This window comes from Callorhinchus milii, unplaced genomic scaffold, assembly GCF_018977255.1.
Source record: "Callorhinchus milii isolate IMCB2004 unplaced genomic scaffold, IMCB_Cmil_1.0 Scaffold15, whole genome shotgun sequence".
Taxonomy (NCBI): Eukaryota; Metazoa; Chordata; class Chondrichthyes; order Chimaeriformes; family Callorhinchidae; genus Callorhinchus; species Callorhinchus milii.
This window is the reverse complement of record NW_024704756.1, coordinates 17,361,670-17,386,183: the sequence shown is the minus strand read 5'-3', so window position 1 is coordinate 17,386,183 and position 24,514 is coordinate 17,361,670. Positions and strand designations below refer to the sequence as shown.

Below are 24,514 nucleotides of genomic sequence, written 5' to 3'. Positions count from 1 at the left end.
GAATAATATAATAATCCTTGCATTTGATATAGCGCTTTTCAAGTCTTCGAGACGTCTCAAAGCGTTTCACAGAATATCCTGTAAAGTGAATTGATTGTATATTTTGTGGGTGAAACGCAGCAGAGTACCTCCTAAAGATACTGTACCACAAACAGCCCTGAGCTGAATGTACAATTACATCTGCGAGAAACTCCCTTCTCTTTTTCCAAAAGTGCTGTGGTATCATTGTTGTCTACCTGAACAGACAAGTAGGAGCTGGATATATTGGGTCATGCAATGGGCGTCGAAGCTTATGTCGGATATAATTGAAAGCTGTCGAGAGGGACCTGCCCTATGTTTATCTAGCTTTAGTATGTGTAAAGGTTACTAAGTATAATTGAGGATCTGGGGGATTGCCATGAATATTCTATCAGCCCTTTATATTGAGCTGCCCAATTTAGACACCTTTCAAAGCGTGTTTAGCTGAAATCCCACCCGTTCACAGGACACATGAGTCCAACCCTCAGCGGGAAGACGCAGGCACATTGAATTACAGAATTAATGATGAGGATTTCTGATGCCTGCTCAGATGTGTTCACAACTCTGTGCTGCGTCTAAACTGCCTTTAGAGGCAGCCTGCCCATGAAGTGACTCGTCTTGGTTCAGTTAGCTATCCCAAGCTAACGCGAGGCACACAAACCTATCGCTATGTTATTGCTTCTGTGTTTCTGTGTATGTATTCTGTGTTTCTGCTTTAATCATACTGAAAGTGGAGGTAGAGTTGTGAGAATGTGGAACTCGCTGTCTGAAGCAGTGTTGAACCACATAGTGTAGATGCACTCAAGAGGAAACTGCAACAACAACAACAAAATTACATTTTTAGGGCACCTTTCACATCAGGGGGAAGGTTCCAGAAACTAGACCTTCACACAAGGGGGGGTGGGGGGAAGAGATGGGTATAGGAGGGAGTAAAGGAAAAGGTGGAGATTCACATAGAGTGTAAACTCTGTCGTGGAGTGGTTATAATAATATAATAATCCTTGCTTTTGATATAATGCCTTATCACGTCTTTGAGACATCTCAAAGCGCATCACAGAATATACTGTAAAGTGAATTTACTGTATACTTTGTGGGTGAAACATGGCAGCCAATTGTGTACAGCAGCGTCCCACAAACAGTCGTGGATTGAGTGACCAGTTTTTCAAAAAAGTTTTATTATTATTCATTATTGGTTGGGCTGAGTGACCTGCTTCCGTGCTGTAGATTCTTTGTAAACCTTTGATGGTCGCTGAGTGAATTGTAAAGGAAATGGCACCCGCACTTTCACATGCTGGGTGCTGTCATTTCCTCCAGTAAACTCCCCCCAATCCGCCCTAACTTTTGTCATTTTCCGCTTGTTTATTGTTAAGATTTCCACTTTCCATTAGTGAATAGTGATCACTGTGTTTGGTTTAGCAACATCTGTTGTACAGTATATTTATTCACTGGAGGCTGAAGGTCGCGATTTCCTGAGCTGTGATAGAGAGAAACTGCTGGATTGCTGCTCTGGGCTTCTGATAGCTACAGACCCTGTTACAGGATCTCATCTATGCACACACACACACTTGCCCCCTCCAGGGATCTCTTCTTGAACAGTGGAGTGGGAATCCCGGCTGATTATCCCGTACTGCAAAAGCTCCAAGTCCAATTGTAATTGACAATTCAGATCAGTAACTGGTCGAGAGCAGGGTCCGAATCTGCGATAGTGTGGTCTGTAGGGCTGAATGCTTACACTGGGCAATGCCTGTGCCCACTAGACCATTGATGGAGCAACATTTAATGATTCAGCCACAATGTCTCACTCAGTGTAACTCTCTCCCAACATCCCTTCACCTTGGCACTGTCTTCAATCAAACCATGTCTTCAAACCCCTCTTAAAATCACAGCTCTTTGAGAGTACCTTTAGTCAACATCCTTCAATTCTCTTACCTACTCCCAAGAGGATCTGTGAAAAGCTACATGTTCACCCCACCTGACATGTGCTATTCGAGTGCACGTTTTGAGTGCAAGGTGTCAGCCTGTGTCAGTTGGCGGCACTCTTGCCTCTGAGTCAAAAGTTTCAAACCTCACATTGGCACTTTGAACCAGTATAAGTCTCAGCTGATCCTCCAATGCATTGCTGGAGGTTCCATCTTTTCGGATGAGATGTTAAACCGAGGTCCTGTCTGCCTGGTTGGTTAGACGTTAAAGGAACCACAGAAGGCATTTCCCAGCGTCTTGATCCAAGATCCTTTCCTTCATGGATGTTTGTGCGCAAATCCTCACCTACAAACACACACAGCCACTACACTTTACAATAAAATCCCCAGAAACACTTTATGTGAAAGGTGCTATATTACATGCAAGGATTACGATTATTATTTAAGTTGTTTTCCTCGCTAGAAATATATTAGCTTTCAGACATCTCAAAGGCATGATAAGGAGCTGTATCAAAAGCAAGGATTATTATTATTAGACACAGTGTTCGGTGGCTCGGGTGAGCACAATGTGTGTGTGTAGAGCTGTAATATGTGTGTGTGCGCGCGTGTGTGTGTAGGGCTCTGATGTGTGTAGAGCTGTGATGTGTGTGTGTGTAGAGCTGTGATGTGTGTGTGTGTAGGGCTGTGATGTGTGTGTGTGTAGGGCTGTGATGTGTGTGTGTGTGTAGGGCTGTGATGTGTGTGTGTAGAGCTGTGATGTGTGTGTGTGTAGAGCTGTGATGTGTGTGTGTGTGTAGGGCTGTGATGTGTGTGTGTAGAGCTGTGATGTGTGTGTGTGTAGGGCTGTGATGTGTGTGTGTGTAGGGCTGTGATGTGTGTGTGTAGAGCTGTGATGTGTGTGTGTGTGTAGGGCTGTGATGTGTGTGTGTGTAGAGCTGTGATGTGTGTGTGTGTGTGTAGGGCTGTGATGTGTGTGTGTAGGGCTGTGATGTGTGTGTGTGTGTGTAGAGCTGTGATGTGTGTGTGTAGAGCTGTGATGTGTGTGTGTGTAGAGCTGTGATGTGTGTGTGTGTAGAGCTGTGATGTGTGTGTGTGTGTAGAGCTGTGATGTGTGTGTGTGTGTAGGGCTGTGATGTGTGTGTGTGTAGGGGTGTTGATGTGTGTGTGTAGCGGTGCTGATGTGTGTGTGTGTGTGTAGCGGTGCTGATGTGTGTGTGTGTAGCGGTGCTGATGTGTGTGTGTGTAGAGCTGTGATGTGGTGTGTAGAGCTGTGATGTGTGTGTGTGTGTAGGGCTGTGATGTGTGTGTGTAGAGCTGTGATGTGTGTGTGTGTGTAGGGCTGTGATGTGTGTGTGTAGGGTTGTGATGTGTGTGTGTGTAGAGCTGTGATGTGTGTGTGTAGAGCTGTGATGTGTGTGTGTGTGTAGGGCTGTGATGTGTGGAGGGCTGTGATGTGGAGGGCGGGACTGCCCCTGTTTCCGCGCCAGTAATAGTGAGTAGTTGTAAAGAGCTTAATTTCCATTCACAGACTGACAGCAGCGAGAGACAGCGGCGCCTCCACTGAGCTCCGGCAGCAGCAGAGCAGAGCTCCTCGTCCACTGACCCACACGGTGAGTCACGGTGAGTGAGTGACTCGGGGCTTCACACACAAAGGTGCGCCTTTCCCTCCGCTGGTGTGATGGGGAGGGGGGGGGGAGCTGGTGTGATGGGGAGGGGGGGGGGAGCTGGTGTGATGGGGAGGGGGGGGGGAGCTGGTGTGATGGGGGAGGGGGGAGCTGGTGTGATGGGGAGGGGGGAGCTGGTGTGATGGGGAGGGGGGGGGAGCTGGTGTGATGGGGAGGGGGGAGCTGGTGTGATGGGGAGGGGGGAGCTGGTGTGATGGGGAGGGAGGGGGGAGCTGGTGTGATGGGGAGGGAGGGGGGGAGCTGGTGTGATGGGGAGGGAGGGGGGGAGCTGGTGTGATGGGAGGGAGGGGGGAGCTGGTGTGATGGGGAGGGAGGGGGAGCTGGTGTGATGGGGAGGGAGGGGGGAGCTGGTGTGATGGGGAGGGAGGGGGGAGCTGGTGTGATGGGGAGGGAGGGGGGAGCTGGTGTGATGGGGAAGGGAGGGGGGAGCTGGTGTGATGGGGAGGGAGGGGGGGAGCTGGTGTGATGGGGAGGGAGGGGGGGGAGCTGGTGTGATGGGAGGGAGGGGGGAGCTGGTGTGATGGGGAGGGGGGAGCTGGTGTGATGGGGAGGAGGGGGGGAGCTGGTGTGATGGGGAGGGAGGGGGGAGCTGGTGTGATGGGGAGGGAGGGGGGGAGCTGGTGTGATGGGGGGGGGGTGTCCCCGGCGCTCAACCATTGTGCTCTCTTTGTAAGAGAATGTTAAAAAGGTTACAGCGAGGTTTGACATGGGGGGAGAGAGGGAGAGGGAGAGGGGAGACCTCGGGTGGATAGAGGGAGGCGGATGAATGGGGAACATGTGCTCGCTGGCGCCTTGTCTCCCCACCTCCTCATGCACTCACTCACTCACTCTGTGTGTGTGTGTGTGACTGTCTGTGTGTGTGTGAGTGTGTGTGACTGTGTGTGTGTGTGTGACTGTGTGTGTGTGTCTGTGTGTGTGACTGTGTGTGTGTGTGTGTGTGACTGTGTGTGTGTGTGTGACTGTGTGTGTGTGTGACTGTGTGTGTGACTGTGTGTGTGACTGTGTGTGTGTGTGTGACTGTGTGTGTGTGTGACTGTGTGTGTGTGTGTGTGTGTGTGTGACTGTGTGTGTGTGTGTGACTGTGTGTGTGTGTGTGTGTGTGTGTGACTGTGTGTGTGACTGTCTGTGTGTGTGTGACTGTGTGTGTGTGACTGTCTGTGTGTGTGTGACTGTGTGACTGTGTGTGTGTGACTGTGTGTGTGTGACTGTCTGTGTGTGACTGTCTGTGTCTGTGTGTGACTGTGTGTCTGTGTGTGACTGTGTGTGTGTGTGTGACTGTCTGTGTGTGTGTGACTGTGTGTGTGTGTGTGACTGTGTGTGTGTGTGTGACTGTGTGTGTGTGTGACTGTCTGTGTGTGTGTGTGTGACTGTGTGTTGGGGTGTGTGTGTGTGTGTGTGTGACTGTGTGATGGGGTGTGTGTGTGTGTGTGACTGTGTGTGTGTGACTGTCTGTGTGTGACTGTGCTGTGTGTGTGTGTGTCTGTGTGTGTGTGTGTGACTGTCTGTGTGTGTGTGACTGTGTGTGTGTGACTGTGTGTGACTGTGTGTGTTACAGTGTGTGACTGTGTGTTATGGTGTGTGACTGTGTGTGACAGTGTGTGACTGTGTGTGACTGTGTGTTGCAGTGTGTGACTGTGTGTGTGTGTGTGACTGTGTGTGTGTGTGTGTGAGTGTGACTGTGTGTGTGTGTGTGACTGTGTGTGTGTGTGTGACTGTGTGTGTGTGTGTGTGTGACTGTGTGTGTGTGTGTGTGACTGTGTGTGTGTGTGTGTGACTGTGTGTGTGTGACTGTGTGTGTGTGTGTGTGTGTGTGCAGGCAGGTAAACGGGCTCTCGTTGAGTGGAAATTGTCTGTTTAAAATTAGACTACTGACGAGGGATTTACACAGAGATTACAGTAGTTTAATGGTATTAGAGACAGACTCATGTGGAGGGGGAGAGAGTGCGGCCACAGTCTGTCCACAACCACACACACACACACACACACACACACATGTCACAGCCGATTATCTTTAATTACATGTTCTGTTTACAACAAAATGAACGTGTGTGAGAAACAATAGGAAAACCGATGTGGAATGGCTTCTTCCGTTGCCTCCAAAATTAGGCGCTAAAAGGATATGAGTTTGTAAGAGTCTCTGTGTGTTGCATCAGATCATTTTAACCCGACGCTGTGTGTGAGTGTCAGTGTGTGCGAGTGTGTGTGTCTGTGAGTGAGTGAGTGTGAGAGTGTGTGAGTGACTGTGAGTGAGTGACTGTGTGTGAGTGACTGTGTGAGTGACTGTGTGTGTGAGTGTGTGTGTGAGTGAGTGACTGTGAGTGTGTGTGTGTGAGAGTGAGTGACTGAGTGTGTGTGTGAGAGTGAGTGACTGTGTGTGAGTGTGAGAGTGTGTGAGTGACTGTATGTGAGTGTGTGTGTGAGTGTATGTGTGAGTGAGTGACTGTGTGTGAGTGTGAGTGAGTGACTATGTGAGTGTGTGTGAGTGTTGTGAGTGTGTGTGTGAGTGTGAGTGAGTGACTATGTGAGTGTGTGTGACTGTGTGTGTGTGTGTGTGTGAGTGAGTGACTGTGTGTGTGTGAGTGAGTGACTGAGTGTGTGTGAGTGAGTATGTGTGTGAGTGTGAGTGAGTATGTGAGTGAGTGTGTGAGTGAATGGGCTTTAGCCCAAACCGTGGATTAGATACTACAATAATACGGCATCTGTTTCAGTCAGAGTTCCTCTTCCTGAAGTAAGTTTCCCCCGAGGGAGAGCCATCAACGATGCGGATAGAAAGAACCCCCCCCCCCCCCCCCCCCACACACACAGTCAGACAGCCCCCCCCCCCCACACCACACACAGTCAGACAGCCCCCCCCCCCACACACACACACACACAGTCAGACAGCCCCCCCCCCCCACCCACACACACACACAGTCAGACAGCCCCCCCCCCCCCCCCCACACACACAGTCAGACAGCCCCCCCCCCCCACACACAGTCAGACAGCCCCCCACACACACACACAGTCAGACAGCCCCCCCACACACACACAGTCAGACAGCCCCCCCACACACACACACAGTCAGACAGCCCCCCCCCCACACACACACACAGTCAGACAGCCCCCCCCCACACACACAGTCAGACAGTCCCCCCCCCACACACACAGTCAGACAGTCCCCCCCCCCCACAGTCAGACGGCCCCCCACACACACAGTCAGACGCCCCCCCACACACACAGTCAGACGCCCCCCCACACACACACAGTCAGACGCCCCCCCCCCACACACACACACAGTCAGACAGTCCCTCTCACACACACAGTCAGACAGCCCCCCCCACACACACAGTCAGACGCCCCCCCCCACACACACAGTCAGACGCCCCCCCCCCCCACACACACACACACACAGTCAGACAGCCCCCCCTCCCACACACAGTCAGACAATCCCCCCCCCACACACACAGTCAGACAGCCCGCCCCCCAGTCAGGCAGTCAGACAGGCTCCACCCTCACATACACACTCACACACACACACACACAGTCAGATAGACCCCCTCCCACACACACTCCGACAGCCCCCCTCCCACACAGTCAGGATCAGACAGCCCCCACACACACAGTCAGATAGACCCTCCCCATACACAGTCAGATAGACCCCCCTCCCCCACACACACACACAGTCGGATAGAAACCCCCCCACAGACGCATAGTCAAATATAGCCCCCACACAGATACAAACACAGATTATGGAGATGCACAAACACAGTTAAAATATGGTTTGATTTGATTGTGGAGAAACCTCGAGTGTAACATCTGGAGCGCGACTTGATGGTGTTTGTGCTGATTATCTTCCCGGCGAATGTAAACATTTGCTCAACGCTTGTTCAGAAATCACAGAGGAATCTGTGAAGCACTTTGAGAAGTTTCCAAGATAGGATAAGGGGTGATATCAAATGCAGGGATTGTTGTTGTTATTATTATTATTATCTAATGCTGATATCCTGGTGCTATAAGGGCCCATTTGTTGTACTGAAAAAATAGTGTGTTTTATAATTTTGGGCACGTTTGATGCAGTTTAATGGAGTCTGATGTGTGTGTGTTGGACTTATCATGTGCAAATGCATGTGTAAAGAGGAACCATGGCTTTTCTCCATTGTTTCAGTGATGTGGAGTCTGGTTTCAGGGGCATGAGTTTTATGTTTACCTTTTGTGAGAAAGAATAGTTACAGCAGGTATTTCCTCAATGGTAACAGTTTAAAAGGGCAGAGAGACCTGGGGGTTAATGTATATAAATCCTTTAACAGTGGGAAGTCAAGGGTGGGGGGGAAGCTGATAGAATAGGAACATAGGAGGAGGCCATTCAGCCCCTTGAGCCTGTTCTGCCATTCTATAAGATCATGGCTGATCTGTACCTCAACTCCAATTACCGGCCTTGCCCATATCCTTGAAAACCCTGATGTATCCTTGGTTTATAAACGGGCAGAGAATGTGAAAGCAAAGAGGTGATCGTTAACCTGTTTACATTGTTAGTTCGGCCACAGTTAGAGTATGGTGTCTAGGTTCAGGCACCCCACTTTAGGAAGGATTCAAGGCTACAGAGAGTGAGAGGAAATTTACTAGGATGGTATCAGGTGTGGTTTGACCTAGAAGCAGGAACTGGACCTATTTTAATAATAATCCTTGCGTTTCATACACTGCCTTATCACGTTGTCGAGATGTCTCAAAGTGCTTCAAAGGATACCTGATAAAAGTGGAGAGACTGTTTATTTGTAGGAAAATGTGGCAGCCAATTTGTGTGCAGCGATGCCACTCAAACAGCCCTGAAATGATCAATTTTATTTGGGAGATTGTTGGCCAGGAAAACCGAGAGAGAGAGAAATTCCCTTTTCTTTTCAAATAGTGCCCAGGGATCTTTAACCTCCACTTGAACAGGCAGACGGGGAGCTCGGTTTAACATCTCGTCTGAAGAATGGAGCCTCAGGCAGTGCAGCCATTGCTACAGTTTATGCTGTGGCTTTGCCGTGGGAGCTTGTTATGGCAGGATCGATGTATCCTCTCCCCTCAGTGTGGGGGAGAGGGCAGGGGGGATTGGTTTGATTTGTTCTGCCGTTCAGACAAATCTATATTGTATTTGTGTGTGTGTGTGTATAAATATTTGCCCAGGGTTTGTGTTATGAGTGCACTGTGGGTGTGTTCAGTCAGCGTCAAGCAAACCAACTTTGCTATTGCATCAGCTGGCCTGGTTGTGGGGGAGGTGATCGAGCCAACGTGGCTTTGCTCTTTCCCTGGTGCCAACTCTTCCAAAAACCCTCTCATTTCACGCTCGCAAACTGAAACCTGTCTTACAAGCTGTTATCTGTTGAATGAATCCTACAGCGTGTGGATCAGAGCACTCACCTTGCAAGCGAGAAGACCTGGGTTCGATTCCCAGGCAGCGCAAAACATTAGGCAAGTTTCCTCACTCCACACACATGCCTCTGTTTACCTTGCAGTAAGTAGGAACACAGTTGTTAGTTAATTGGTGATCGCTTTTCCGAGGTTATAATTCCTTTTTAAAAAAAATAATAATTTGGTCACTCAATCCATGACTGTTTGTGGAACACTGCTGTGTGCATATTGCTGTCGCATTTAACCCACAAAACATACAGTCACTACACTTCACAGTGTATTCTGTGAAGAGCTTTGAGACGTCTTGAAGATGTAAAAAAAGATCTATATCAAATACAAGGATCATTATTATATAAATTCATACCTCGTGTGGAGTGTGCGGTCTGCAAAACCAGGCCATCATTTCGCCTCTTACTGCCCCGCTCAATCCCCGGAGTGTACGAGTTAGCTGTGTGTGTGTGCGTGTGTGTTTGTGTATTTTTTTTACACTCCTGGTCTGAGTAGATCAGTCTGGTACCTATAACCCACTATTGGAGGTGGTGATTCCCAGTGCTACTGGATTAAACACAAAGTTTGATGCATGCTGCTTGTCCAGCCCTCCCAAGTGTTTGACTGGATGTAATGAGGAGTGCGGAGCTGATGGTTGGTAATAAGCTATTAGTTTCTGGCAGTCACTGAGGCCCTTCAGTCTCTCACACGCTTGTCTACTGGAGACGTGCTCTGCCTCGCTGGGAAATAACTGTGCCACTTCACTGAACAGTCTGAGGCTGAAGCCGGGGCTGAGTCACAAACAGGGAATGATGAGAACATTGACTTTTAAATGAACGCTGATAACAGCTGCTCTGGGGCTCTGGGCTTGTCATCCTGACGGGAGCTGCTTTCTGCTTTTCTCCGCTAGCAAGTGTTGATTGTGCTTTGAACCAAAATGAGCCAATTCCATCACTTCTGGAGATGACGTGTGGGAATTTCTGCAGCCCGTGCTTGTGAAAAAACATTAATCCCACTTCTCAGCCTCCTTTATTTTTTTCTAAACTATTTTATTAACATAAAATAATAATAATTTGGTTGCTCAATCCACGACTGTTTGTAGGACACTGCTGTGCGCAGTTGGCTGCTGCATTTCGCTCACAAAATATACAGTCAAATCACTTTACAATGTGTCCTGTGAAGTGCTTTGCAAACTCTTAAAGACATGATAAGGCGCTGTATCAATTGCAAAGATTATTATTACTAATTATATATAAAAAATGTTTCTCTCACTCTTCTCCAATTTTCTTTTCTTGTTGGGGCTTATTCCTTGGCACCAGTTGCCCTCCTCGCCCAAGTTGTTTCCTGGGTGTGTTCAAACATCAGAGCCTGTCCACACCCTACATACATACGCACACACATGCATACACATTCCAGCACAGTCCATGCCCACAATGTGCACCAAGTCTAGACTTCACAATCAAGATGAACCCCACACATCTGTCCCAAATTCCTCTCCATTCCCCCTCCCCTAACTTCAGTCTGTCTGTGTTGTATGTTCTAGCTGGAGGTTGGTTGGTGTGTAGCACAGTGGTGGGTGGGGGGCAGATTTACAGGGTTCAATAACTTCACTCTCAACGGTTTGATTACGATTTGTTCAGTCTGTAAATGGATAATTGATGTATGAGTGTAAACAGAAATGATTTGAACTGACCACAGTATGTGATTGTCTGTCTGTCCGATCTCCGGCACGTGGGAGTTACAGGGTTAACTCCCCCCCCCATTCCCCCCCCACCCTGATGTTAGACTGACAGTTACCGGCTGCCCCCCCCCCAGGGGCTGATGGTTACTGGGTGGCTTGTATTTCTGGGTTCGAAGCTGGTGCTTCTCATTTGATCCGATTTCTGGAATGGAAAACTCGCTGCTTATTAATAAAGAAAAAAAATCCTGTTCCACAGCTAATGAAACCAAGGTAATTGGCATCCAGCTTAACAGCCTCACATGACTGTCCCTGGCAGAGCCCATGACTGTAGCCTCCCACGGGAGCGATGAGCAACAGTTGTGTTTTTATAGTTGCCTTGTGAGGACTTGCGAGTTTTACGGGACCTGTTGGGGGTTAGTGTCTGTGACAGTCACACTGAGGTGAGTGCACAACTCGTCTGGTGTTGGGTCTTTAACAAGGATAGGTTTTTGTTAGATCAGGGTATTGAGGGATATATAAGAACATAAGAATTAGGAGCAGGAGTAGGCCATTCGGCCCCTCTAGCCTGCCCCGCCTTTCAGTAAGATCATGGTTGATCTATTCTAATTCGACCTACCCGCCTTATCCCCATATCCCTAAATCCCTTTAGCCACAAGAAATCTATCAGCCTCAGTCTTAAATATGTTCAAGACTGAGCATCTACAGCCCTTTGGGGTAGAGAATTCCATAAATTCACTACCCTCTACCCAACTCAGTGCGAAAGGGCTTACCCCCTAATTTTAAGACTGTGACCCCTGGTTATAGTTTCTCCAACTAGGGGAAAAAGTCTCCCACTATCTATTCTGTCGTGCCCCTTAATAATAATCTTATAGGTTTCTATAAGATAACCTCATTCTTTTATATTCTAGAGAATATAGGCCTAAATGGCTCAACCTCTCCTCATAACTCATTCCCTCATCCCAGGTACCAACCTAGTGAATCTATGTTGTACCCCCTCCAAGGCGAATACATCCTTTCTTAAATAAGGAGACCAAAACTGCACACAATACTTTAGGTGCAGTCTCACCAGGACCCTATACAGCTGCAGCAAGCCTTCCTTACCTTTTGGTAACAATGCCAACATACTGTTAGTCTTCCTAATTGCTTGCTGTACCTGCAAACCAACTTTTTGTGACTGGTGTACAAGGACACCCAAGTCCCTCTGAACGCTAACGCTATCTAGTCTCTCCCCTTCTAAAAAAAAAAATAATCTGTTCCACTGTTTTTGCCACCTAGGTGGATGACCTCACACTTCCCTACATTATACTTCATCTGCCACCTATTTGCCCACTCACCTAGCCTATCTATATCTCGTTGCATTTTTTTAATGTCATCCTCGGTGTTTACTCTCCCTCCTAGATAGTGTCATCCGCGAATTTGGATATGTTAAACTCTATGTCCTCATGTAGATCGTTGATTTAGATTATAAACAGTTGAGGCCCAAGCACTGATCCTTGTGGCACTCCACTAGTCACATCCCGCCAATCTGAGAAGGACCCATTTATCCCTGCTCTTTGTTTTCTTCCCGTTAGCCATTCTTCAATCCATGCTAATATGTTCCCCTTAATTCCATGGGCCCTAATGTGGATCAACCTTTTATGCGGCACCTTATCGAATGCCTTTTGGAAATCTAAATACACTACATCCACTGATTTCCTCCTATCTAATGTACTTGATATGTCCTCAAAAAAATCTACAAGATTTGTTAAGCGTGACTTCCCTTTTGTAAAGCCATGTTGACTCTGCCTAATCATATTGTGATCCTCTAAGTATCCGACTACGACATCGTTAATTAAGGATTCTAGAATTTTCCCTATCACCAATGTCAGACTAACTGGTCTATAGTTCCCCATCTTTTCTCTCCCACCCTTCTTAAATAGTGGTGTGACATTTGCGATCTTCCAATCAATGGGAACCATTCCAGAATCCAAAGAATTTTGGAAGATCAGACACAAGGCCTCCACTAACTCCCACCCTCGCTCGCCTCCACTGGCTCCCCATCCCCCAGAGGATTGATTTCAAGATCCTCATCCTCACCTACAAGGCCATTCACGGCCTTGCTCCCTCCTACCTCTCCAACCTACTATCACCCTACCTACCTGCCTGTACTCTCCGTTCCTCCGGCTCCGGTCTGCTCCACGTCCCCCGCCCCAATCGCCCTACCATCGGTGGTCGGGCCTTCAGCCTCTCAGCCCCCAGGCTCTGGAACTCTATCCCCCAGTGCCTTCGCCGCTTCCTCCCTCTCCTCCTTCAAGGCCGGTCTCAAAACCTTTCTCTTTGACCGAGCCTTCAGCTCCCTCTCGACTCTCTTCCTCCTCCTCGCTCCCTCCCTTCCCTCCCCTCACCCTGACCATTTCCCCCCTGCTCGGGTCATGACCCAACTGTGCAGCGCCTTGGGACGTCCTCCTGACGTGAAAGGCGCTTTATAAATGGAATCTTGTTGTTGTTATTGTTGTCATGAGCGACATCTTTTAAAACCCTGGGATGAGACCATCTCTATTTAATGCCAACAATTTCCCTAGCACCAATTCTTTGCTAATGTAAATTTCCCTAAGTTGCTCCGTATCATTAGCCCCTTGGTTCATCTCTATTTCTAGTAAACTTCTTGAGGGGCTTGAGGGGCTGAATGGCCTCTTCATGTTTCTGTGTTTCTGTCTGATTTCCTCTTTAAATGCTATAGTCCCAGAGAGAGCTTCTCCTGTCCTGTCTAATTGCTTTGATTCCATGTTCTCCACGCAGCCCCTGAGAGATTGTCAGTCTGTCAAACCCTCAGTCAGCCCAGAAGCTGAGAGACGCACTTGCACCCTGGGACACCATCAGGTCACAGGCTCCACAGTGTGGGCCGTTAGTTACCCTGCGCGTGTGTTTGAGCTGGTTATATATTGACTCATTTATTTTCAGGAACAGACCTAGAAACAGCTTGTGAGTTTTAAATTGTAATCACACAATTTCCTCTCTCCAGCCCCCTCTCTGCCCATCACCTGCTTATTATTCTAAACAAACCCAGGGCTGTCTCTCTGTCCTGCCGCCCTCACCCATGAGGCTCGGTCTCACAAGGGATTGGTTTGAGTCACTGATCTGAGCCGGGAGAGGAATCTGGCTGGGACTGGGTCTCAGTCCCTGGTGGGGATGGGGGGTGGAATAATTCCTGATTATTATCAAGTCGTACAGTTATTTTACCGCATGGAAGGAGGTAATTGTGTCTGTGACATCTCTCTGTAAGAGCTAACCATTTAGTCTCGCTGCCCTTCACCTTCACCAGGTAGGGACAGGAGTGGGTATTGTGAGCAAGCGCTCTGAGATGCTGCCATGCGTGAATGTCGCTGTATAAATGCTAGCTGTTGTTGTTGTCCACCCTGTGAGGGCTTGGTGGGGGGTGGAGTGGCAGGGGGACAACTCCCTTCTGTGCCTAGGAGTGACTTTGTGAAACAAGGTTAAATGGTTTGACATGTATTTAGTTTGATATTTCCTGGAGTGCCAGTGTGGGCCGGGCAGTTTACGATGGAGGAAATATCAGGTTGATAATACAGAAGGATTTTTTTAAGATGATAATCTTACATTCCTTCCTGCTTCCTTGTCCAGGTAGCTGCAGGTGGCCTGAAATTTCACCCAGTCTTAGCCTGTCAGACTGTTTCATTTTAAAATTTAAAGTTTGCCAGACAGCGCTCTCAATGGCAAGCTGTGTGGTTTTAGCTGGTTAGACTCCAGCAGTTACCCCAACGCACACTCTGGAGTCTCTAAGCCTTGGCTCTTGTCAACCTGCCCTTAATACTTTCCAGAATTTGGTAAGCAGGATACGTCCCTCCAGAGAGAGTGCATTCCATTCCAGACACTGTGGAAATTCCCTTGTGTAGGCGGCATAAATATGCAGAAATCTGTCTGGTTTCTATATTCCTGAGCACAGTGATGGGTTTCCGTGTGGCTCTGACACTAGCTGATCAAAACAAAACACAAAGCCAGGCTGTGAGCTGGTTTCCCAGAATAAACACTGTGAACAGACCCCACCAGGCAGGGCCACACCCATTGTCTTCTGTCTCAAGTTACACAAGTAAAATTTGATTCATTTCTGATGAAATGATTTAAGGGAAAAGCCTGATTCATTGTGTGGGGAAGAGGAAGAGAAATCAGAGCCGCGCTGGATGGCAGTCAGGGGGGATGGTTTGCCAACACTCGTGGGAGAAACTGTGGAGTCACAATAACTTTGGAGTAAGAGTGGGGCCGAATTTGTCAGCTCTTGTTCCTCTTTCCTGATGACTATATATACAGCAGGAAGCTGCCCTCACAGTGCTAGTTCAGCACTGACATTGGCTACCTGCTCACAGCAAGCTGATTCTCACAGGCCGTCTTGTCGGGAGGGCACTGGTGGGTACAGCTACACAGTCGCTGATGTGATGAGTTTGGCACTTGGGGACTCTGTGGACATTTTGAGCAAATAAGCTGAGGAGTGAACGGGTGATGTTTAATGTAGGTAATTGAAAGGTAATGTATAAGGTGGATAATTGTAGGTACAATAGTCAGGAGAGGCAGGGAGTATGACATGTGTATTGATCTAAGTGTATTGGCTCTAAGTGTTTTTAGGTACTGCTGTGTGTGTCACTAGGAACAAATGACTAGGTTGTGAGCTGCGGTTCGAGGTCAGTAACTAACACTGTGTTTATAGCGCGGGATTCGGAGTCTGGGATCGTAAGTGAGAGAGAGCGCTGCTCTGTTCCAGATAAGATACATTACCTTCCCAACTTGCCTTGCTTTCCTCAGGCACCGATCCAAATCATATGCTGCAGGTTTCATTTAAAACAAACTTGCTTTGTTTTCTGTGGGTTTTGTTATCTTGTGGTGCGGAGCAGCTGATCAGTCTTATGCCAATTTGGAACCGATGCCAATACCTTTATTCAAGCGAAAACCTATCACACAGTTGAGGTGACAGCCCGGCTTAGCTGGTAACACTCTCTCTCGCCTCTGAGTCTGAAGGTTGTGAGTTCAAGCCCCACATCGGGAACCTTGAACTTGCCGTCTAGGTTGATGCTCCTCCAGTGCGGTGCTGGAGACGCTGCATTGTCAGAGGTGCTGTCCTTCGGATGAGGTTAAACCGAGTTCCCATCTGTGCCTGTTCAGGCAGACGTTAAAGATCCTGTAGCACTGTTGGAAAAGATATGGGAGTTTTTAAACTCCCCCCATATTCCCCCCTCCACCCCCCCAAGATATGAATGAACCGCTTCTCCCTCTCCCAGAATAAATTGCTCTTTTTCTGGCTTTCCTGTAGTTAGGCACTTTAGTTGATGAGGTCATGGTTTAGATTGAACAAAAGCCGTTGTGTGGAGAGTGTAAAACAAGAGGGATGTGAGCCACCTGGACAGTGGGCTGATGCAGTGAGAATAGGGTTAAAGTGATACGGAGCGCCACGTTAGTCTCCTGTTACTGTGCTTGTGCACGCTCTGTGATCTTTCCTGTTCACACTGCGCCCTTTGTTAGCCAGGGCTTTCAGAGCTGCCTGTGTAATCCGATCTAAATCTGAAATGCCATTGAGGCAGTGACGAGATTACTGAGGTTTAAAAGTTTTTTATCAATGAATTCAGTGTTTATTTCTTTGAGAGCGAGAGAGAGAGAGAAGCGATGTAATTGTGGAGTCAGCAATTTCTTGTGACGCACTGAGTGACCTTCGTGGGCGAGTGCTATCGCCACCTTGTGCCCCTGATCACTGACTGACTGACTGACTGACCAGATAAGGCTTTGCTTGTGGGAACGGTTTCACTGATTGCAATGTCACTTCTCTCTGGCATGCAGGTTGTATTACTGAAATGCCGAGCACATCGATTGGAAGTTTTGGGAAGAAGCTGATCCGCAGGCGGGTGGTGGACTGCTCCTTGGATGAGACACGCTTTGCCCGATGCCTGACAACGCTGGACCTGGTGGCGTTGGGTGTGGGCAGCACACTGGGGGCGGGCGTGTACGTTCTCGCTGGAGAAGTAGCCAGGGACAAGGCTGGTCCCGCCATCGTCCTGTGTTTCCTGATTGCAGCGCTGGCCTCTGTGCTCGCTGGCCTGTGTTATGCAGAGTTTGGGGCCAGGGTTCCCAAGACGGGCTCTGCTTACCTGTACAGCTACGTGACCGTGGGCGAGATCTGGGCCTTCATCACCGGCTGGAATTTAATCTTATCGTACGTCCTGGGTAAGTGTGTCCCTTAGGCTGGCTGCCTGCCTGTCACACAGCCTCTGCTGTGGTCTGGTTGTCACACCCTCCTGCGTAAACCTCGCAAACATGTGTACGCAAGTGTGTGTGTGTGTGCTAATGTGTGTGCGTGTGTGACAAAGCTGCTTGTGACGGGTGTGCTGTGTGTGTTCTCAGGCACGGCCAGTGTGGCTCGGGCTTGGAGCTCTACATTTGACAACCTGATCGAGCAGCGGATTTCTAGCTTCTTCGGGAAGTACCTGCACATGAACCTCCCCGGGATCCTGGCCAAGTATCCTGACATCTTTGCTGTGATCCTCATCCTACTCCTCACAGGTCAGCCTCAATAACTACCCTAATATCTCCAGGGAATCAATTACAGGCATCTGTCTCCCCAGTGCCAGGGGCCACCGAGGAATTTTATTCTTCCTACTCAGCTGTACAGTTCTGGGTCGGAGGTTGTGAGTTCGAGCTCCCCATTGGGGCTCACAGTCTCAACTTGTGTCGCAGTGTGGATAGGGGCAGTGTGTGCTAGTGCGGGGGTGGGGGAGGGTGCAGTGTGCATGCAGGGGGAGGGGGCAGTGTGCGTGGGGGGAGTTCTGTTGGAAAAGAGAAGGGAGTTTGCCTTCCAAATCTTGGTTGGGATAATTAAGGAACAGAATGGGATCAGGAAAAGCGCAGCACTGGTTGAGACTGGAATTCCCAGTTTGGAATGAGAGTGGAGCAAGGGAAGGGCTGAGTTGGGCGGAAGGTCTGACTGTCAGCTGTCTGTTTCAGGTCTCCTGGCATTTGGAGTGAGTGAGTCAGCGCTGGTCAATAAAATCTTCACAGCCATTAACCTGGTGGTTCTCAGCTTTGTCATCATCTCCGGCTTCGTGAAGGGTGACGTGAAGAACTGGCAGCTGTCGGAGCTTGATTACAACCAGTCCCGACTGCTCCATGATAACTGGTGGGTGAAAGATCAGGGTTCCGCTCACACTGTCTGACGTGGCTGTCTGTGGTCAGTGCTAAAACTGACCTCTCCTCCTGGGGGATATTCAGCCAGGGCTGATGTTCAACATTTGGCTTGGGAAATGGAAGGGTGGATTTGGGGGCGGATGTGGGGGAAGAGAGACGAGCCAGGTGCGACCTAGAATCATAAAATATTACAGCACAGAAGGAGGCCATTCGGCCCATTGTGCCTGTGCTCTTTGATAGAGCTACCAATTAGTCCACTACCCCACTGTTCCCCATAGCTCTGCACATTCTTCCTTTTTAAGTACCTATCCAATTCCCTTTTGAAAGCTATTACCTAATCTGCTCCACGCTTTCATGCAGTGTATGAAATTATCTAATCTGCTCCACGCTTTCATGCAGTGGTGAAATCCAAAGATTTCTCCTCATCTCCACTCTAGTTCTTTTGTCAATTATGTTTAAGGCAGGTAATGTAGAGTAAGTGGGTCAGTGTGTAAGAGGAGAAGGAAGGCACTGAGCCCAGAGCTTGCCAACAGCGGCTCAATAGGAAATGTGAGATGATGATCTTTTCTGAGAGAGCCTGTGTATCTCTCTGAGTCTTTGTTACTGCACTCTCACGCGTGTGGCTGCAGGTGAGCCACGTGTATATGTGGAGCCAAGCTTTCCTCGCCTGGTGTCAGCACACGTACATCAGGGCCATTCCCTGTGGGGGGGTGTGGGGACAGGGAACCAGGTATGGCTTTGGAATGACACTCTGGATGCTATCCTGCGTGAGGGGAGCTACATAAGTGCAAGTTGTTGTTGTAGTTGACGTGCTCACTGCAGCAGTTAAAGCTTTACTCTGTCTATCGACAGCAATGACACCACAGAAACAGACGAGGGGTTTGGCTCGGGTGGGTTCCTGCCGTTCGGCTTTGTGGGGGTCCTGTCCGGAGCCGCCACGTGCTTCTATGCTTTCGTGGGGTTCGACTGCATCGCAACTACAGGTGAGAGCGGCCAGCGGTGCGGGGGAGGGGCGGTACCGCGGGAGGGGCGGTGCCCAAGCCAGTGGTGAGGTGGGGCCTGAGGTGGGGGTAGTGGGTGGAGCCAGAGGAGAGGCAGAGCTGGGGGGAAGGGGAGGGGGTCTAGGGCGGAGCTGGAGAGGGGCAGCGATAGGATCCCAGGATAGAAACTCCCGTCTCTTTCCAAACAGCACTGGGGGATCTTTAACGTCCTCCTGAACAGGGCACAGACGGGAGCTCAGTTTTCCATCTCAGCTGAAGGACGGCATCTCTGGCAATGTGTCCCCTCCCCCCAGTGCTGCGCTGGTGTGTCAGTGGAGACTAAGTTGAGGACATTGTGGCTCAATATTACATTTCCTTCTCTCGTGTTTCAGGTGAAGAAGCTAAAAACCCACAGAAATCCATTCCCATCGGGATCGTGGCTTCGCTACTCATCTGCTTCGTGGCTTACTTTGGGGTATCGGCTGCTCTCACCCTCATGATGCCTTACTACCTTCTGAACAAAGACAGTCCCATCCCCACCGCCTTCCAACACGTGAGGTGGGAGCCAGCCCGATACATTGTGGCTGTGGGGTCTCTGTGTGCACTCTCCACCAGGTAGGTTCCCCACTCCTCTCCCCCACCCTGCCTCCTGTCTCTCTCTCTTACCGACCTCCGCTTCTCTCTCTGTCCAAATCCTCATATGATGGGTTCAGCTTATGTTCTGAGTGCCGTCCTGTCATTCCAATTGTCCCACTGCGCGTTGCTAATAATTCCTCAGTGGGTTGTGTTGGGGTGTGGGCAGGCGAGGTCTTGGAAGGCTGCTGGAAGTTGGGTGGGTGGGGGTTGCGATGGCGGATGTTGGGGGTTGTGTTGGTGGGGTGGCCGATGCTGAGGGGGGTGTTGATGGTAACGCTGACAGCTGACTGTGTCTGCAGCCTCCTGGGCTCCATGTTTCCAATGCCGCGGGTGATCTATGCCATGGCCGAGGATGGGCTGCTGTTCCGCTTCCTCGGCAAAATGAACAATAAAACCAAGACCCCTGTCAACGCCACCATCATGTCCGGCCTCGTCTCCGGTGAGTCTGCTGCCCACTCGTCTGCTCTCTACTTCTCCTGCTGCCCCATCCTCCATCCCCCTTCACCCCCCACTCCTCCCCACCACCCTCCTCTCTCTCCACCCCCCCACCCCCATCCGTGATACTCTGTGAGCAGGAGCCCTGACCTGACGTGTTCTCTCCTCGCCAGCTGTCATGGCCTTGCTGTTTGACCTGCGGGATCTCGTTGACTTGATGTCTATTGGGACGCTGCTGGCCTACTCATTGGTGGCTGTGTGTGTGCTCATCCTCAGGTCAGTGTCCACCGCGCTCGCTCTCTCCCTCCTCACTCACGACATTCCCTCTTCACTCCTGGCATTTCCTCACATTACCCCTGGTAAAGTGATCCACCAGTCAACTAAAGACCGGGTTCCTACTTACCTCTAGGTAAACAGAGACGTGTGTGTGTGGAATAAGGAAACTTGGCTAAGGTCTCACACCACCCGGGAATCGTGCCCTTGTCCTCTCGCTTGCGAGGAGAGCGCGCTAACCACTGTGCTACAGCAGTGAGATTGACACCGGTGGCTGTGTTTTGTCGGCAGGTATCAGCCCAATCAGCTGGGTGAGGAGCAGCCCAGGCTGCAGCTCAGCGACCGAGGACAGAACACAGAGAAGAGCTCGCTGCTCAAACAGCTGTTTAACCCGGACAACACAACCCCCACCCAGCGCTCAGGACAACTCGTCTACATCTGTGTGGGAATTCTATGTGAGTCCCTGTGTGGAAATTCTGTGTGGGAGGGTTGCTGAACTTCCGGGTAAAGAGGAAAGTCTTGAGATGGGCCTTGAAGGAGGCGAGGGAGAAAGCACGGGCTTGAGATGGGCTTTGAATGTGTGGGGAGGGACGATGAGGAAAGGGACAGACTCCAGGAGAGAGGTGAAAGCTGATTCTCATTGTATTAATGTTTGTTTGTGGTTTGCCTCACAGCGATGGTGCTAACTGCAATGTGTATCATCATGGCCTCCTGTATGCAGCAGCTGCTGGGAGGCCATGAGCTCTGGCTCACCACCTTCCTGCTGCTTGCCCTGATCGCGATCGTCATCACCGTCATCATCTGGAAACAGCCCGAGAGCAACGTCTCGCTCACCTTCAAGGTTAGCCTCTCTCTCTCTCTGAGTCTGAGTGGCTTGGCACGCTCCGCTGTGTGTGTGATAGTGTGTGAACATATGCGTGTGTTCAGTGTTTTGCTGTGTGTGTGTGTGTTGCTCAGTGTTTTGCTGTGTGTGTGTGTGTTGCTCAGTGTTTTGCTGTGTGTGTGTGTTGCTCAGTGTTTTGCTGTGTGTGTGTGTGTTGCTCAGTGTTTTGCTGTGTGTGTGTGTGTGTGTTGCTCAGTGTTTTGCTGTGTGTGTGTGTGTGTGTTGCTCAGTGTTTTGCTGTGTGTGTGTGTGTGTTGCTCAGTGTTTTGCTGTGTGTGTGTGTGTGTTGCTCAGTGTTTTGCTGTGTGTGTTGCTCAGTGTTTTGCTGTGTGTGTTGCTCAGTGTTTTGCTGTGTGTGTGTGTGTGTGTTGCTCAGTGTTTTGCTGTGTGTGTGTGTGTGTGTGTTGCTCAGTGTTTTGCTGTGTGTGTGTGTGTGTGTTGCTCAGTGTTTTGCTGTGTGTGTGTGTGTGTGTTGCTCAGTGTTTTGCTGTGTGTGTGTTGCTCAGTGTTTTGCTGTGTGTGTGTGTTGCTCAGTGTTTTGCTGTGTGTGTGTGTGTTGCTCAGTGTTTTGCTGTGTGTGTGTGTGTGTTGCTCAGTGTTTTGCTGTGTGTGTGTGTGTTGCTCAGTGTTTTGCTGTGTGTGTGTGTGTGTTGCTCAGTGTTTTGCTGTGTGTGTGTGTGTGTTGCTCAGTGTTTTGCTGTGTGTGTGTGTGTTGCTCAGTGTTTTGCTGTGTGTGTGTGTGTGTGTTGCTCAGTGTTTTGCTGTGTGTGTGTGTGTTGCTCAGTGTTTTGCTGTGTGTGTGTGTGTGTTGCTCAGTGTTTTGCTCTGTGTGTGCTCAGTGTTTTGCTGTGTGTGTGTGTGTTGCTCAGTGTTTTGCTGTGTGTTGTGCAGGTGCCGCTGCTCCCAATCCTACCTCTGTGCAGTATCTTCATCAACATCTACCTGATGGTCATGCTGGATTTAGCCACCTGGGCTCGCTTTGGTGTCTGGATGATTTTAGGTAAATATTTACCTTGAAATTAAGAGCGGCAACAGAAATAGACCTGCAGTGAACAAGAAAAAGGGTGGGGGGGAGGGGGGAGAGGTGGGGGTGGGGGGAGGCGAGAGGTGGTGAGTGGGGGGGTTTGTGGGGGACAAGAGGGGGGGGGGTGGGGCAAGAGGTGGGGGGTTGTTCCATGTAAAGAAATGGTCACGGCTTTAAAAGGAAATTGACAAATATTTGGGAAGTTAAAATGTACGGAAGTGTGTATCCATGTGGGGGGTAGGGAGGGGGTTAAGTGGGAGTGAACACAGAGAGCTGGCACAGCCTGGGTGTACTGAATGGCCACTTTCTTTGGCTGAAATTCTATAAAAAGGTAGATGATAAGAATATGTGTTCTGGTCTGACTGCAGTGTTCCCTTCCCGCAGGTTTCCTCATTTACTTTGGTTATGGAATCTGGTACAGCTCGGAGGGGCAGAGCGGCCCCCACAGCCCCGGGGAGGCCGGCAGCACCGAGAAAACCCAGAAGCTGCTGGACACCACTCCCAGAAAGTCCCTCGATGTCAAAACCATGGAGTCCTCCACAGTTTAAATACAGAGCAGGGAATAGGGGCGGGAGAGTGGGGGAATGCTGGGGAGGGTAGAGTGGGACAGGAGTGGGAGGGGATAAATCCCTGCTCTACAGGAGTCGGCGCAGAACTTTTGTCTGTCACTGGGGATTTGACTGACGAGGGTCTGCGTTTCATTGCACAGAGTCGGGAATGGCTCTGCTGCTGGCAATGTGGGTTCAGTGCCCGGCGGCCATGCCACCGGCTACACATTAACACACGGTAACCACAGATGTTCGCCCGGAACATTTAACTTATTTTATCACCACACCCACAACCACTGGACAGTGTTAGAGGCCTCATCAACCCCCCCCTCCCCACCTCCCGCACACAGTTACCGCAGTCTGCACTGACCCGGTGCAACTTTCATGCCAGAGCCTGGCACTGGCTGCCATGGCATGTGCCCGGTCCAGACTGCACATTTTATACAAGGTTCAAGGAGTGTGTGGGTGGGGGGTTAGTCAGCCCCCCACTTCCTTTTTATACCTTCTCTACAGCAGTAGAGATGTCCTGCCCTGCTCCCGGCTGCCGATTACTACAACTAAAGCTGCTTTAGTGCCTGCTTCAGTGGGTGCCCCGTCTCACACGTCACCGAGGGTGGTTGGGCAGTGTTCCCCACCTGCCTGCCCTCCCCACGCCCACCTGCCCGGGACGGGAACAGCGACTGGTCCGAGTTGCCCAATCTGAAACCTGCTCCGCAGTGACTGCCCCGAGTATTGTACGCACAGTGGGTCCCTCACTGTTTAATTGTCTGAACGGTGATATCAATATTATAGAAGTGTATATATACATTTATTGTGTAAAATTCTATCCGTGTTATGTGGATGTATTTACCCCCAGGCCTTCCTGCCACAGCGCCGGCCTGGCAGTTTTACACTGTGATGGGGGCTGAGGGGTGAAGGAAATTAGTCGTAACGCACATTGTAAAGCGATATTGTCCTCACAAGCCCTGGGTGGTGGGGGGGGGATGTTTAACTGCTGACGCTCCCTGTAAATCTCCTGTACTGTGTGGTGTGAATGTCACACCTTGTTACATTCAAAAGGACTGGTGATGGTGACGGGGGATGGAGGGGGGTGAGTGAGGGGCTAACAGGAAACCTATCGGGCCATTTATCTCCATTTAATAAAGAGAAAGTTGGGAACGAAGCGCTGTGGGACGCTCGCTGTTTGGGAGGTTAATCCAGACACGAGTGGCTGCAAGAAGCTGCCTGTAGAGGCCTCCCTCCCTGCTGTGTAAACTGCACCATTACCCTCTCAGGTACAATGGAGCCATCGTTAGTCTGCTCAGAAGAACCTGCCCATTCCCTGGGTTGTGTGAGTGGCCACAGCTGCTGAGGAGGTAAATCAGCCAAATCCCATCCCATTACCTTCTCCAGGTTCTGCTGGTATGGAAGTTGGGGATTGGTCTGGGATGTGATACCCCTCACTCTCCCCGCCCCAGTCCCAATATTTGCAAAGAAATATTTTGTGTAAAAAAAAACAATTTGGGAAAACTGATCTTGTATTGTAAATATTTCTAAAGTGATGACTATTATATATTCTATAGATTACATTTAGCTCAGTAATCACTCGAGTGCCTGTATAGAAGATGGCTTTACAGAGCCAGCCTGTTCATGTCTGTAGCTGTATATACGTCAGAATGTCTGTATCATATGTATAAAATTGGCTGATGTAATTATTTTTTTAGTGCTATTTTATTTTAGACCGGATTGGATTGTTAATAAATCAGAACACTTACACCTGGTCGGTCTCATTTAAAACTGGTTCAAACAGGAGCTTACTCAACCGGGTTTGTCTTTCACACGTTAACAAGCTGATACTCCACCGTCTCCAAGAGGTCCGGTGTAGTAACACCAGGTGAAAGTGATGTAACCTGGAGATCTCCTGGTCAGGAACA

At 49.7% G+C, this 24,514-nt stretch overlaps 1 protein-coding gene across 4 annotated transcripts; it reads left to right on the top strand.

The window, feature by feature from the left end:
• The first annotated feature begins 3,458 nt into the window (after positions 1-3,458).
• LOC103190480 (cationic amino acid transporter 3) lies at positions 3,459-24,292 on the top strand. 4 transcript variants are annotated; one of them, XM_042340640.1, is made up of 12 exons: positions 3,459-3,547; positions 16,482-16,865; positions 17,043-17,201; positions 17,643-17,814; positions 18,675-18,805; positions 19,195-19,417; positions 19,738-19,877; positions 20,047-20,149; positions 20,438-20,601; positions 20,821-20,987; positions 21,921-22,029; positions 22,438-24,292. In XM_042340640.1, exons 2-12 carry the CDS (start codon positions 16,496-16,498, stop codon positions 22,599-22,601), a joined length of 1,902 nt encoding a protein of 633 aa, XP_042196574.1. In that variant the 5' UTR covers positions 3,459-3,547; positions 16,482-16,495; the 3' UTR covers positions 22,602-24,292. The 4 variants fall into 4 exon arrangements, with proteins under 4 accessions (XP_042196574.1, XP_042196575.1, XP_042196576.1 ...); XM_042340641.1 differs by having other exon boundaries at positions 3,459-3,557; XM_042340642.1 differs by having other exon boundaries at positions 3,546-3,590.
• Positions 24,293-24,514: the final 222 nt, after the last annotated feature.

Excerpts from the sequence above, each read along its gene's own strand:
- LOC103190480 (XM_042340640.1), top strand. The coding sequence starts at position 16,496 with ATGCCGAGCACATCGATTGGAAGTTTTGGGAAGAAGCTGATCCGCAGG. Across the intron at positions 16,866-17,042 it reads AATCTTATCGTACGTCCTGG|GCACGGCCAGTGTGGCTCGG; the intron begins GTAAGTGTGTCC and ends GTGTGTTCTCAG. Across the intron at positions 20,988-21,920 it reads ACGTCTCGCTCACCTTCAAG|GTGCCGCTGCTCCCAATCCT; the intron begins GTTAGCCTCTCT and ends TGTGTTGTGCAG.